The 12,233-nt window shown below is 44.8% G+C and overlaps 1 protein-coding gene across 4 annotated transcripts in view; it reads right to left on the bottom strand.

Moving 5' to 3' along the window:
- CACNA2D2 (calcium voltage-gated channel auxiliary subunit alpha2delta 2) overlaps positions 1-12,233 on the bottom strand; it is a 337,069-nt gene that overhangs the window by 18,660 nt on the left and 306,176 nt on the right. For all 4 annotated transcript variants that reach the window (XM_078776839.1, XM_068114187.2, XM_068114186.2 and 1 more), the window contains 2 exons: positions 10,937-10,989; positions 10,345-10,400 (listed from right to left, as the gene is read on the bottom strand). In XM_078776839.1, the coding sequence (XP_078632965.1) occupies positions 10,345-10,400; positions 10,937-10,989 (109 nt within the window). The remainder of the gene's footprint in view (positions 1-10,344; positions 10,401-10,936; positions 10,990-12,233) is intronic.

The following is a 12,233-nucleotide window of genomic DNA, read 5'->3' on the forward strand; positions in this document are numbered from 1 at the left end:
ATCGTCGAACTAATGTGGCAATCGGAAACAGTGCCCCTTCATACTGTGTATGTTCGTGAATATACCGAGAGCGGTTCTACTCAGCATATAAAAGTGTATAACCAATGAATCATCAAAGGTTAACGTCAATGCTCTCAAAGCCCCAATCGAAATTTTCCCTACGGATTTCAAAAACGCAGAAGCCAAACACAATTGCTGAGAAGCTCATTCTCCCTTGCATGAAAGACAAATGTCAAGAGTTGTTGGATGAAGGAGCAGTCAAGAAAATCGGTCAAGTCTCCCTCTCAAATGACTGCACGGTAACTAAGAGAATAGACAAAATGTCAGCAGATTATACCAATCAGGCAGTTATACTGGTTTGTGTTCGTTACGAGCATAACGAAAACTGTTAAGAAGAGTTTTTTGCTTTGAGATCCCTTCCAAGAAACACAAGCAGTGAAGCAATTTTCAAAGCGTTAGATGGTCACATTCAAAGTCGTGGTTTAGAATGGGTTAACCTCGTGGGTTTATGCACAGACGGCACAGCAGCCATGATGGGAAAGGACAAAGGAGTGACGACACAAATCAAGGAAAGAGCACCATTTTGTCAAATGATTCAATGTATCATCCATGGAGTTTGGCTACAAGGCAGATGGGTCCCGAATTGAATCAACACACTTGTCTTTTCAATGTTAAAATTGTTAACTTAGTGAAGGCGACAACATGGAAGCATCAAACAATCAACTTCTTTTGCACACTGAGATACGGTGGCTATCTCGAGGTAAAGTTCCGTCAAGGGTGTATGAGCCGCGAAAAGAAGTAGAAATGTTTCTTGAAGAAAAGCAGAAAAAGGAGTGGGCGAGCTTTTTTAAAGATGAAAGCTGGACGATGAAGCTGGCCTACTTGGTAGATATTTTTTGCGAGGTGAACGAGCTGAACAATAATTGTCTCTTCAAGGAAGGATGGCTTCAATATTCAAGGCATTTGACAAAATTGATGCGTTCAAGGCAAAGTTAACAGTTTGGAAAAAACAAGTGAAGCATGGATGCTTCTCTATGTTCTCGAATCGGTCAAGCTTGTGTGAGGGATGCTGAACCCTCATTGTCGTTGGTCAACGAGGAACATGTGAGCAACATTTTCCTGCGATTTGATCGCCATTTCAGAACTGAGAATGACTCGAGGAAAGGCAATGGTTGGATAATTATCAACCCATTTGAAGGGCAAATGACTGGCATAGAAATCACTTCCAGATTGGAAGACAAAATCATCGAACTGAAGAATGACTCTTCCCTAAAAATGAAATTTCAGAGCTTCCAGTCACTTCAATCCTGGATCATCGTGAAAAATGAATACCAGGACCTGGCGTGCGTACATACGTGCGTGTCTGCATTTCAGGAAAGTAAAGTGTGCCGTGTCAGCATTTAAAAAATTCATTTTCTCAGCAACTGTTGGTCCGATTGAAAAGAAATTTTCACCAAAGGAGGGCTTCCTCCTGTAGAATATTTTAGTGAATATTATGACGTCACAGGTCACGTGGTACGGGCGCCATCTTGGAAAAACCAAAAAACTTTGAACCTCTATATCTCAAAAACCGCTGCACAGAAATAATTGAGACAGGTCTCATTGCAAAGACCTCTCCATGCGGAATAGCATATGTGTATGATGACGTCATAGGTGCCGCCGTTATGATGTCATAATTCGATAAGTAAAAAACTTTATCCGATCAGGATGAAATTTCTTGAGCATCTTCTCGGTATAAATTGATGCAGAAATAAAATTATTATGACGTCGTAGGTCACGTGGTTCGGCCGCCATATTGTTTTGAGTGAAAGCCCTGAAAAACCACTAAAATCCAATTTTCTCCAAAACGACTGAACAGATCGAGGCTAAACTTTGCAAGCAGAATCGCATAGCCATGACGAACAAAAAAGTCAAGGAGCATGACGTAATGCGTCACATTGTTTCGGAGTTATGACGTTTTTAAGCATAAACTTTTAAAACCTAGCTCCTCCCTCATTTTTGATCCTGTCGAGGGCAAACCTCACAGATATGTTCAGAATGTCAGTCTACTAAAATTACCTTTTGGAATTTGTGATAGGTCATTAGGTTTGGCAAATACAGTTAATTAAACGAACATATTAAAAAATTTATAACTCTTGAACCGCTTCATTGATCGACGTACAACTTTATATTATAGTCGAGGTAATGAAGTGTAAAAAGTGTGCAAAATTTCAAGATGATTGGATGTACGGTATGGAAGCTAGAAGTTGTTATTGCATGAAGAAGAAGAGTCTTCAGGAGTGGCATGGAATTAACAGCATTTTAAAAATTGAAACGTGGCTCATTGTAAATAACTCCATATGGGGAAGAGGTGTTAACGATGATGTCATTGGTGCCATAATTATGACGTCATAATTCGACAGGGACAACGCTTAGTCTGATCAGTTTGAAATTTATTGAGCATGATCTATGCAACTATGACTTCCGCTTCCGGTCCGCTCGAACAAGGAGGCTTGCTTCGATCTCTCCACAGCATCGAAGTCCTTTCCAAGGGTGTGGTGCTGACCGGGCCGCCGTGGTGTTCGCATTACAGCCCGACCGAATATCGTCGCTTCGTGGCTGCTTTCTGCCGCCAAAATCCAGAGCGGCTTGGGCGATTCTGCCCCTGTTTGGAGAACGCCCAGCGAGGCCTTCATCGGGGCCGAGCGAGCAAGGCTTCCGCTGCCGAAATCCAGCGTGGCTTGGGCGATTTTTCCCCTGTTTGGAGAACACCCAGCGAGGCCTTCATCGGGGCCGAGCGAGCAAGGCTTCCGCTGCCGAAATCCAGCGCGGCTTGGGCGATTCTGTCCCTGTTTGGAGAACACCCAGCGAGGCCTTCATCGGGGCCAAGCGAGCAAGGGCGTGTCGGGACCTGGTTCGCGCCATTGACCGAGTGGTTCGCACCAACCGAAGCTGTTTTCAGATGACGTGCTGATGTCCTTGGACTTCGCGCCAGGCTCTGGGCCGACCGGGCCAACGTGGTGTGGTGCTGACCGGGCCGACGTGGTGTGGTGCTGACCGGGCCGCCGTGGAGTGGTGCTGACCGGGCCGAGGTGGTGTGGTGCTGACCGGGCCGACGTGGTGTGGTGCTGACCGGGCCGACGTGGTGTGGTGCTGACCGGGCCGCCGTGGTGTGGTACTGACCGGGCCGCCGTGGTGTGGTGCTGACTGGGCTGACGTGGTGTGGTGCTGACCGGCTGACGTGGTGTGGTGCTGACCGGGTCGACGTGGTGTGGTGCAGACCGGGCCGACGTGGTGTGGTGCTGACCGTGCCGACGTGGTGTGGTGCTGACCGGGCCGACATGGTGTGGTGCTGACCGGGCCGCCGTGGCGTGGTGCTGATGGGGCCCCCGCAGCCGTGATGCTGATGCCGCCCCCCCCCCAACCTCCTCCCCCCTCCCCCCCCCCCCCTGAATATTCCATGTTTTAAACGTTTCCCAGTGTGTACCCTGGATTAGAATAGGTACACCGTATCCCTGCATGTCGTAAGAGACAACTAAGAGGGTTGGCGTCAGGAAAGGCATCCGGCCATAAAAACATTGCCTCAAAAAGAGAACCATGACAATTACAACTACATATGGGCAGGGTACAGCCCGAAGTGGATATCGGTTTCTGAGGTTTGGGACATGGAATGTAGGGACAATGACAGGGAGATCAGGAGAAGTGGTGGAAGTATTGGTCAGAAGAAGAGTGGACATATGTTGTGTGCAAGAGACGAGATGGAAGGGAAGTGGTGTGAGAATGGTGAAGGGTAGGCAGGGACAGAAATACAAGTTTGTGTGGCAAGGGTGCCCGGAGGGCGTGAATGGTGTTGGTGTCCTGTTTTCTGAGGAGTTTGTAGACAGTGTGGTGAGTGTGACTAGAGTGAGTGATTGGTTGATGATGGTGAAAATGATGATTGGAAAGCTCTTGGTGAACGCTCCGCAGGTTGGTCGGAGCGATGAAGAGAAGGACAAGTTCTGGTGTGCGATAGAGAAGCTGATGGAAAACGTGAAAGATGAGGAAGTTGTTGTGGTAGGAGGAGACCCAAATGTACATGTGGGAAGGAGTATGGATGGTTTTGAGGGAGTTCATGGGGGTTACGGATATGGTGTGAGAAATGGAGAAGGTGAAAGGATTTTGGAGTTTGCTGATGGAGCTGATTTGTAATACTCAGTTCCAGAAAGAGGCTAATAAGCTTGTTACATACACATCAGGTGGGTCGACGACAACCGTTGACTACCTGATAGTACGTAGGTGAGATAGGGGGCACCTCCGGGACACAAAGGTGATCCCGGGAGAGGAGGCTGTTTCACAGCACCACTTGGTTGTCTGCGACATAAGGGTGAAAGGTGCGAGGAGAGCTCGGCGGGTGAAGTACCAACCGAGAATGAAGGTGTGGAGGTTGAAAGAGGTGACAGTAAGGGAGGCATTAAAAGAGAGGCTGAGTAGGGTAGCGGATGATGTGGTTGAGCTTGAAAGTGGTTGGATGTCAATGAAAGCAAGTCTGAGGGGAGCCGTTGGTGAGGTATGTGGATGGACAAAAGGACCACCGAGGCACTCGGAAACATGGTGGTGGGATGATGAAGTTGGAAAGAGGATTGACGAGAAGAGGAAGAAGTTCAAGGAGTGGCAGAAGGCGAAGGGTACGGGAGCAGAAACAGCAGAGCATGAAAGTTGTAAGGCAGCCAAGAAGGCTGCAAAGAAAGAGGTAGCAAAGGCGCAGGAGGCATGTAGGAAAATGTTCGGAGAACGCTTGGATTCGGAAGAGGGTCAGAGAGCAGTATTCAGGATTTCAAAGCAGATAGCGAAAGAGAGGTGTGATGTGATGGGGGTGAGTTTCTTGAAGGATGAAGTGGGACAAATCGTTGTCGACCCAGATGGAATTAAAGGAAGATGGAAAAGATATATGGAAATGCTGTTGAATACAGAGAATGAATGGGATGGCAACATAGAGAGTAACCCAGTTTTAGGACCGGCAGAGAAGATAATTGAGAAGGAAGTTGAGGAAGCGATAAAAGCAATGAAGAGTAGAAAAGCGGGAGGGCCGACGGGAGTTGTGGGAGATATGTTGGAGGCAGCGGGAAATTGGGGTGTGAAGAGAATGACAGAGATCTGCAATCTGGTGGTGAAAGAAGGCCGCATTCCAGTGAATTGGGAACTGAGTACCCTCGTCCCTCTATACAAGGGGAAAGGTGACCCTCTGGAGTGTGGCTCGTACCGAGTGATAAAGTTATTGGAGCATGGAATGAAGGTATTGGAAAGGGTGTTGGAGAGGAGGATAAGGAAGAAAGTGAAGATCGACGAAATTCAGTTTGGATTTATGCCAGGAAGAGGAATGACAGACGCGCTTTTCATTGTGAGGCAGTTGCAGGAGAAGTACATGGAGAAGAGGAAGAAGTTGTTTCTTGGGTTTGTTGATCTGTAGAAAGCATTCGATCGGGTTCCACGCAAAGTATTGACATGGGCATTGAGGAAGTTAGGAGTGGAGGAATGGTTGATCAGAGTAGAGATGGCAATGTACAAAAGAGCGCGCACAGCTGTAAGGACGAAGGACGGGAACAGTGGTGAGTTTGAGGTGAAGGTGGGAGTGCATCAGGGGTCGGTACTAAGTCCACTACTATTTGTAGCTGTGATGGAGGTGCTGGCTCAGAACGTAAAGGAGGGTTTACCATGGGAGTTGTTGTATGCAGATGATCTGGTGTTGATTGCGGAAAGTATGGATGGACTGAAGGAAAAGATGAACAAGTGGAAGGAATGTATGGAGACAAAAGGTCTGAAGGTGAATATCGGAAAGACGAAGGTGATGGCAAGTTGTAAAGCATGTGGTGAGGTGGAAAGAACTGGGAAGTGGCCATGTGCTGTGTGCAGGAAGGGTGTCGGAGTGAACTCCATTCAATGTACAATGTGCGCTGAGTGGGTTCATCAAAAATGTAGTTGTCTGAGAGGGTCATTAACCAGTGTGGCAGCTACATTCAAATGTAAGGTGTGCACAGAGGGAGCTGCAGATGGAGGAAATGTTGAGTTGGATCTTGGAGACGGCGTGAAGCTGGAAGGTGTGAAAACATTTTGCTACCTCGGAGACATGCTTAATGGAGAAGGTGGATCAGACTCGGCAGCGGTTGCTGGAGTGAGATGTGCATGGAAGAAGTTTCGGGAACTGAGTGGCGTGCTGACGAGGAGGGGAGTGTCGTTGAAGCTGAAGGGGAAGGTGTATGCTGCATGTGTGAGAAGTGTTATGATTTATGGGAGCGAGACATGGGTCATGAATGTAGAGCAGCAACGAAGGCTGGAAAGGGTGGAAATGCGAATGGTTCGGTGGATGTGCGGAGTATTGTTGAGAGAGAGGAAGACAAATGATGAATTGCGAAAGATGATGGGAATAGAGCCTGTGATTGATGCTGTGAAGAGGAACAGGTTGAGATGGTTTGGTCATGTGTTGAGGAAGGATGAAAGTGACTGGTTGAGAAGAGTGATGGAAATGAATGTAGAAGGAAGTAGAGGACGGGGAAGACCGAGAAAGACTTGGCTAAAGATGGTGGAAGAAGAAATGCGGGCAAGGGGGTTAACAAGGAGAGATGCAGAAAATAGGGCAAAATGGAGACGATTGTCATGGGGACCGCAAGGCTAACCCCCGCTCTAGCAGGGAAAATGGCCTTAAAATGCATGTTGTTGTTTTTTGTGATCTATGCAACTATTATTTAGAGAATATAAATTTATGATGTCATCGCTCACGTGGTATGGCAGCCATATTGGATCAAAGAAAAAGAAACGTTCAAAAATAGAAGAGTTGGCTCACACCAAGTTGACTGCGCAGGGTAAGTGTTCTATGAATGCCATATAGTTGTTGTTGTTTTTGTTGTTAAGGTCATATTTAATTTTTCCGAAGCGATCGGGTTGTTGTTGTTGTTGTGAAGGGAACATTGAGGTAATATTTCTTTTTCCGAGGCAATGTTTACTTCAAAAACAAACAGCATTTCTCTGCACATCTTATTGTCATAACAGGAGGATTCACAGTTCACACACACCTTCACCAGAGGTTAGATTATATTTATTCCACGGAGCCGTGTATTCTCTTTCCAAAGTGCTCCCCCACCTCAAATCCTCCCCGTCTGTTGTGCGGAAGTTCAAATGCTCATCTAGTTATAATTGATAAATATTATTTGACTGTTGTTCATGATACATTCAGTACTTATACAGAACCACAATATTACTGCAAAAAGTTAAAAAAGACGTCTGGTGTGCTGAAGTATAGACAGTAAAGAACATTAATTACGTGGTTCCCAATTGGCGGTCCGCGGTCATTTATCGTGACCCTTGCCGGTCCGTGGTGAGAAAAAGGTTAAGAACCACTGATCTAAAGGATAACTCCGCAAAGACTATTGTAGAGGCCAAAAACCCCACATAAAGTATTACATTAGGACTCTAGCTGTCAGAGGAGGGGTCGGACCTTGTCTGGGGGGGTTTTGTGACAGCCTAGAAGTTTGAAACGCAAACAAGGATCAAAGTCTATTGATGTGGAAAATATCCTGACTGTCAACGACACGTAGACATAGAAGTTACTGTTTTCAGTCCAGAGCTGGACAGGCAATTGACTTCATTTTGGCACGAGTGAAAAAAATCCCATCAACAATTGTAGCTGGAGTGCGGGTGGGAAGCGGATGTGAACCTCCCACCCTCAGAGCAGGTGTTTACAACATAATTAACACACCTAGTAATACAATGGATTATCATTTGGCAAAGTTTCTGGAACTGCTATTGCAATTATACATTAAGTCTCTTGGTGCCACAAGTCAGGTTCACTATGTTTTTTCGTTCAAATTTTTTGGAGATTAGCAAAACTATACATTTTTGGAATATTCAGAGCATGAGGCATCCAAAAATTAATGTTAGCATTTGCGTAGACACCTTTGCGAAAATGACACTCAGGACAGTGATGAAGATCTGTAAAAGCATATTCCTGAACGGTATAGACCTAGTAGCTCCTGTGTATCAGACTTATAGTTCAATCTGATACTAACAAGGCTGCTTTCTTGCTTTATAAACCCATACCTATAACTTCAAAGGACTTGCAATATCATGTATTAAGAATACAGTTATATCACAAATACAGACTTGGCATTTAATATGGAATATATATTTTTTCTTGACTTGGGTTTACTTTCTGAACTCAGTATATCAATCTGGTGAGTTTATTTTACCCTTCGGTGATGTCTTTGTTGAAAGAACCATGTCACTGATTGTCTTTCGCAGCAAGAAGTCAATAACAGGATTATATCACAGGTGGCGTGACAAAATGTAAGGACAGGTACATTTGACGATTGGCTTCACAATCGGGTATATAAGGGTTGTTGCGTTCTGCATTAGTGGAAAACAACTGCTGCACGTCTACAAAAGTTATTGCCGCTTCCTCTGGAGATGGTCGATCAAATTGACAATGCTGTTTGTCATGGAGTGGTGGCTTTACGAAATTCTGGCATGAAACAGTGTGCTATTGCTCGGCAGTGTGGCACCACTCAAGGTCAGGTGTCAAAGATCCTGAAACGAAATGCTCAGAGGGGAGTCCCTACTCCATTACCGAGGCCAGGACGTCCCCGCATAACCACAAGGAGGGATGATCGCCAGCTGCACCGGTTAGTCTGCAATGGCCGTACCAAGTCAGCTAATCGGCTTAGGGCTGAGTGGCAGCAACTGACAAATGTGCCTGTATCCAGAAGGCTAGTCAACCTATGACTGGTTCAAGCAGGCTATCGTGCCAGGCGTCCCCTGAGAAAGCCACGTCTGACCAGACAACACCGCCAGCGTCGATTGCAGTGGGCCAGAGAGCACCGTCAATGGCAGCCAGGACACTGGAATCACGTGACCTTCAGTGCCGAGTCTAGATTTCTGGTCTATCGTCAAGATGGCCGCGTCCGAGTGCGCAGACAAGTGCATGAAGCCCACAACGAAGATTGTATAGTGCCAACAGTCCAAGCTGGAGGTGGTGGGGTGACCGTTTGGGCTGCTTTTCATGCAGGGGGCAAAACTCACCTGGTTGTTCTGAATGGAAACCTGAACCAGTTCAAGTACAGGGTCATTCTGGAAGAAACATTGCTTCCATTTGCTCGTGCAGCCTTTCGAGGAAACTTTGTCTTCCAAGATGACAATGCACGGCCTCATGGTGCTCGCATGATCCAACACTTTCTTGTTGACCGTGGTGTCGAGCATATGGAGTGGCCTGCCATGTCCCCGGATATGAATCCGATAGAGAACTTGTGGGCAGAATTAACGCGTCAAATCGACCACTTGGACCAGCAGCCGACCTCTGTGCGTGAATTGCAGCAGGCTATTGACACTGCGTGGCAAGCGATTCCTGCCCAAACCTTGGCAAATCTCGTGAACAGCATGCCTCAACGTGTACGTGCTCTCCTGAATGCTTGTGGGGGTTACACAAAGTACTGAACTGTAATTTTACTGTCCGTAATCCCAGTCATAATTTAGCTTTTGTTTTTGTTGCAATTTTTTTTGGCTAATGTGCAAAATAAAGACATACTTCTGGAAAACGTACAGAAGTTTAACACAGTACTGTCCGTGAATTGAGTGAGTTCGATATCAGTTTACATCACTTTCAAGGATCAATTTATTTGCTTCGAAATGTCAAATGTGGTTTTTGTTTCTTTTAAAGGTCACATTAACAAAATCTAGAATAATTTCAACATAATTCCACTGAACTTTTGGTTCTAAGTCGTCTTGAAAAGGAAGGTCACCCCCACAAAAAAAATATTCCATATTAAATGCCAAGTCTGTATAAAGACAATGGTTTTCAATTACCTTTGTTTGTTGCTTTTCTATAATCCTGAGCACTATTTTGAGGCCTTTATTGGATTCCTTGACCCAGAAAACATAGGATTAGCATATTTAATTAAGTTATAGGTTGACTAGAAGCCGAAATAGCGCAAAATATGTATTTTATGGCGGCCATTTTGAAAATCCAAAATGGCGGCCATGCAGGTGTCTGTGCAAATGCCAACATCGATCTTCGGATTCCCCATGCTCTGGTGATTCCAAAAATGTACAGGTTTGCTAATCTCCCAAAATTTTGAACGAAATTATATTTGTTAACATGGTGAACCTGACTACACTGCACATCACACTAAAACTCGCCATCCGATGCACAGGCTCAATACCTGGGAAAGGAAAGGATTATTTTTTTTGTTAGTTTTATGGTTGGTTCCAACACCTTGGAATAACACACATCTCTGATTGTGTGAGTCTTGGATGTGTGGTCCACAGCAATACCTCAGTTGCGTAAGAAGTGCTGCATGTCTCACACTCCTCTCTCAGAAAGCGTTTGCGCTGGGTTCTTACCAGGGTCATGCCAGGCTTGGAAGGTGAGCGAGTAAAGAAACTGCTGCAGTATAGACCTAGGAAAAGGGTATGACAGGAGGATGTGGAGATGTACTGGACAAACAAGAAAGAACCCATGTGGTTTTGCTGAAAAACAACATGTTCATTTCCCCTAACCCGATTAACAAAATGAACATGAAAAATAAATAAATTGGCAAAAAGTCGAAAAATTTGGATTTACCGAGCCTTTGTTTTCTAAAGGTCAAATGTCACTTAAAGCAAACACTTTGAAAGAACAACACTGAGTGCATTAGATGCAATGAGTAACAAATGCTAATTTAACAATGTGTGGAAGTGATTAAAATGACAGAACCACATCTCAAAAGACTAAATTCCACAACATGGTTGTCAAGGGGTCTTCGGGGAAACTTAAAATCGTTGTGGATGACTAAGGGGCTTTTGCATCATCACCAATACAAGGTTTCCTTCGTTTGTATTCGCAAAAGGTGGCAGAAAAAAAACATGGATGCTCATGAGCGACAAAAAGGGTTAGCGGTACAGAGCGAGAGAAAGAACCAAATATCGAGGGAAAAAAGACACCGGGACTTCTTACCAGGCCGCCGCTGACGTCCACCAAGCCAGGTTGAGCAAGTCGGCAATGCTGGGCTGAACAAGAGCCAAAAACACAAACAATTCCCTTACTGTGATTCCATTCAAATCATCAACGGCTACATTGAAGTTGTACTTAACTATCATCCAAGGTTAAATATGATAAATGCTTTTGGTAGAGTAATGTATTAACTTAAATATCATATATATTGAGACACATCATCTTAAATATTACATTGGAATGCTAAACAAACTCGCTTAATAAATTGCGTCGCTCTCGGTGTCACATCGTCCTCACAAGTGCTTTACACCAGGTATCTTTTGAGAACTCAACTCGAGGTGCTTTCCCAAAAGGGTTTTTAAGGCATAGCCCATAAGGCAAAGCCGTCTAGAACAGTGTTTGTCTGTCCGTAGGTCCATCTGTCCCCTCAAACGTACACCAATCAGAGCTGAGGATCTGGTCACGTGACAGGGGTGATGTGATGTCATTACGGCGGCTGACTCCGCACACCGCCATTTTGATTCCAATTTCGTTCAGGCCGAACATATCATCGAACCTGTCATGTATCACAATCGCCATGCTCTACCTTGACGTTTTTCATTCAGTGTGAAACACAAACAAACCAAATGTTAAAATGACCATCAAATATCGAAAGCATCGACTTTACGGATCTTCCAACGACACAGTACTTATAGGCCTTAGGCTTCATGCCTTCATGGCAAACCTTCAGCCTGCTTCCGACAAATTAGCCCAGGTTTTATTTAATACAGAGTAGTATTGTTTTAGTAATGATAATAATAATAATAATAATAATAATAATAATAGCATTAATACTAATGATATAGTAAATATAATCGTAACACTGCAATCCCTTTGTCGTTATTGCAAAGTTTCTAGATTGAAGCAGTGTATGGTTGGTTCATTGTTGACTCGAAACATAGAATAGCCTCGATGTTGTATCCAAATATATATATACCAGTGTCTCAATGCTAAAATCATTTAATACTTACATTATTTGCTAACTGGTATCCCCACCCAGGTCATAATATCCTCTTAAACTAAAGTATCAAACAAAACCAGCTGAAAGAGAAATCCCTAAGGATGAATACAGCCCCCATCATCAGGAGCACCATTTTACTTTATTTAGACTTTTATCTCGAGATATTAGTGATGGTTTCACGATTTAAAGCTGGGGAATCCGTTTACTTGCACTTGAACCAGGCCAGGAAGTTTAGAATACGTTCTCTGTCCTGTCATTAAACACCTTTCCTCTTGCATGCGACACGGTGCCGGACCCATA

Source organism: Myxine glutinosa, chromosome 4 (assembly GCF_964187855.1).
Source record: "Myxine glutinosa chromosome 4, kmMyxGlut1.1, whole genome shotgun sequence".
NCBI lineage: Eukaryota > Metazoa > Chordata > Myxini > Myxiniformes > Myxinidae > Myxine > Myxine glutinosa.